Source organism: Oncorhynchus kisutch, linkage group LG1, assembly GCF_002021735.2.
Source record: "Oncorhynchus kisutch isolate 150728-3 linkage group LG1, Okis_V2, whole genome shotgun sequence".
Lineage (NCBI taxonomy): Eukaryota > Metazoa > Chordata > Actinopteri > Salmoniformes > Salmonidae > Oncorhynchus > Oncorhynchus kisutch.
In genome coordinates, this window is record NC_034174.2 from 68,369,650 (window position 1) to 68,372,105 (window position 2,456).

Consider the following 2,456-nt stretch of genomic DNA (forward strand, 5'->3'; position numbering starts at 1 on the left):
AGAAAGTTTGGGGTGAGGTTTGTCTTAATACGAGACCCTCTTCCGAAGCACCATCTCTCGTTTGACCCCCAGATCTGTGATGTCATAAAGAGCAGTTTTCAGAAGGAGGAAGTAATTGGAAGGAGACTTCGGATCTGTCCATCTAATGAATCCGAGACAGCTTAATCTACATGATTTAAAATAACAGGTTTGCAGACAGGCCACTTAAACATGAATCACCGTGAGTTGCAACGCTGACTCACCCTGGCGTTCACTTTCCCACAGTCACAGTTAGGAAGTTAGGAGTTAACTTTTTATCTGCAGACTCCTAGCTTCCCTCCGCCCGTTCCACTCTGTAGTCCAACATTCCTTCATTTCAACCCTAGTGAGCTGGGAAATTCCAGTGAGAGCTGTTTCTTGAACGTTTGCCGGGAAAGAACATGGGATTTGGGAAAACCCTCTGCCGGCAGTTTAAAAAGGACAATGGATCCCAATAGTTCTTCACTTTTCACTTTCACTTCAAGTGGATCTTACTGCCTCTTGACTCCTCACCTCCCCATCTCTCGCTACTTATATTCACGATGGCCTTCACACCAAAAGCCTGCAGTCTTTTCCTGGTGGTTTTGCTGGGAGTTTGTATACAGCTCAACGGAGGTAAGATTTCAAAGTAATTTCTCGCAATGTCAGCTACAATATATGGAATGTACAGTACAGTGTGCATGCTTTTACTAGTTACCTGACTGACTAGGGATTTTGCAGTGACTAGGCTACTATACATATAGTGGCTGTCGTATAGCATAAAGAGTGTAGAATACTATAGAAATTGCAGTTATGTACAGTTTCTTCTTAGAACAAGCATTGTGCAAAAAATGCATTCATGTGAATTCTTATCCAAAATCCAATTTGAAGACATATTTGTCACAAAACAACGTTTCCATTCAAATGTTTGACCATGTTAATTGATGTTTATAACTCTCATTACAGCTCAACACGTTCCAGGTGCCAGATGCAAATGCCCAGGAACCATTATGCACACTCAGGAAATCATTGATGACTTTGAAATCATTGAAAAGACCCACTACTGCGACACTACTGAAATCATGTAAGTTACTGCATTCATTTAAGCAGAAAGTGGTTTCTCTCTCTTTTTTTGTTTGTTTCTTTCTGACATTTACTTCTGACATGACAATCACCTCCATCAGCCCTGTATCAGTTGTGTGACACAAGCATTAATTGTGTGTATGTGCGTTTTTTTTTTCAGTGTTACACTGGCGGAAGATGGAGCCAGAAGGTGCCTGAACCCCGCTGGAAGGAAGGCCATGTTTTTCGTCAACTGCTGGAACAGGTAAGATAAATCAAATCATCAGACTCCTCACCACCATACTAAATCCTTGGCAGAACTATACTGCAGATATGACAATGTAATAACTTATAGATCAACATTTATCACAATCTAATGACATATAAATCTAATGGTAAAAAAAATAAGCTAAGTTACTGTAATTATAAACTTTACTGTAATATCAGCTTTATCACACCATTAAGTAGCAGACATGAGGCTAAAGCATGTAAAAGCAAAATACCTTAGCACATACTTTAGAAACATCCTATAGCACTTGACTTAATATAATCCATGTAACATTAGTCCTTTCTGAGAATAACACTCTTCTCCCTCCTTCCAAATAGAATAAACAAGGACGACAAGCAAAAGAAGAGGTGTCTTAAGAGAAAAGCAGAGTGAACGTAACGGAGGAGGGGAGAAGGGGTATGGAAAACCCAATGGCTGGATTTTCCCAGAAGTCATGTGACCAAACACACACAAGAAGAATGTTGAGGGCTGACACTGCACTTTAGAGAAAGAGAGAGAGCGGGAGAGAGTGGGGGATTTTCTATTTCCTTTGTGATTTTGTGGTACAGCAGTGTATACAAGTATACAACACTAATTGTGAGAGATTTAAAGATATCATAAGTTAAAACTCTTTATTTATTTTTCTATTTGTTATTTAAATATGTGTATATTAACGAACAGATAAATATGATTTTGATACAACTGAAATAAAAATGTTTTTGATACAACTTAAAGATTCAACGTTCTCTTAATCATAACATTCCATTTGTTTTGAACGTTTATACCAAGTCCTATAATGCAATATGGGGTAACACAAGCATTATTACTGTCACAATTAATGCATAGGGCCCAATACTCATGGTCTATAGAGAGAGCCATGGGAACAGCTCTTTTAACATTTTGGTTACAGAGTATGATACACTCTGGAGAGAGAGAGAGGGTCCCATGTATGGCAACACTGCAATACGACCCGTGATCATGACTTAAACACAGCTGTTCTCAACAGCTGCAGGGGTTGGCTGAGAAACGAAGGCTGGACTTCCAGGTCAGAAGATAAATGTACTGATGCCATAGCGACCTGGGGTGAACCTCGACACACGTGGCGTTTCTAAACTACTGGAATACATGA

The 2,456-nt window shown here is 39.5% G+C and overlaps 1 protein-coding gene across 1 annotated transcript; it reads left to right on the plus strand.

Annotated features, from left to right (window-relative positions):
* The first annotated feature begins 369 nt into the window (after window positions 1-369).
* LOC109888501 (C-X-C motif chemokine 11) lies at window positions 370-2,061 on the plus strand. The gene is made up of 4 exons (XM_020479676.2): window positions 370-633; window positions 964-1,081; window positions 1,241-1,324; window positions 1,666-2,061. Exons 1-4 carry the CDS (start codon window positions 561-563, stop codon window positions 1,718-1,720), a joined length of 330 nt encoding a protein of 109 aa, XP_020335265.1. The 5' UTR covers window positions 370-560; the 3' UTR covers window positions 1,721-2,061.
* The last annotated feature ends 395 nt before the right edge of the window (window positions 2,062-2,456 follow it).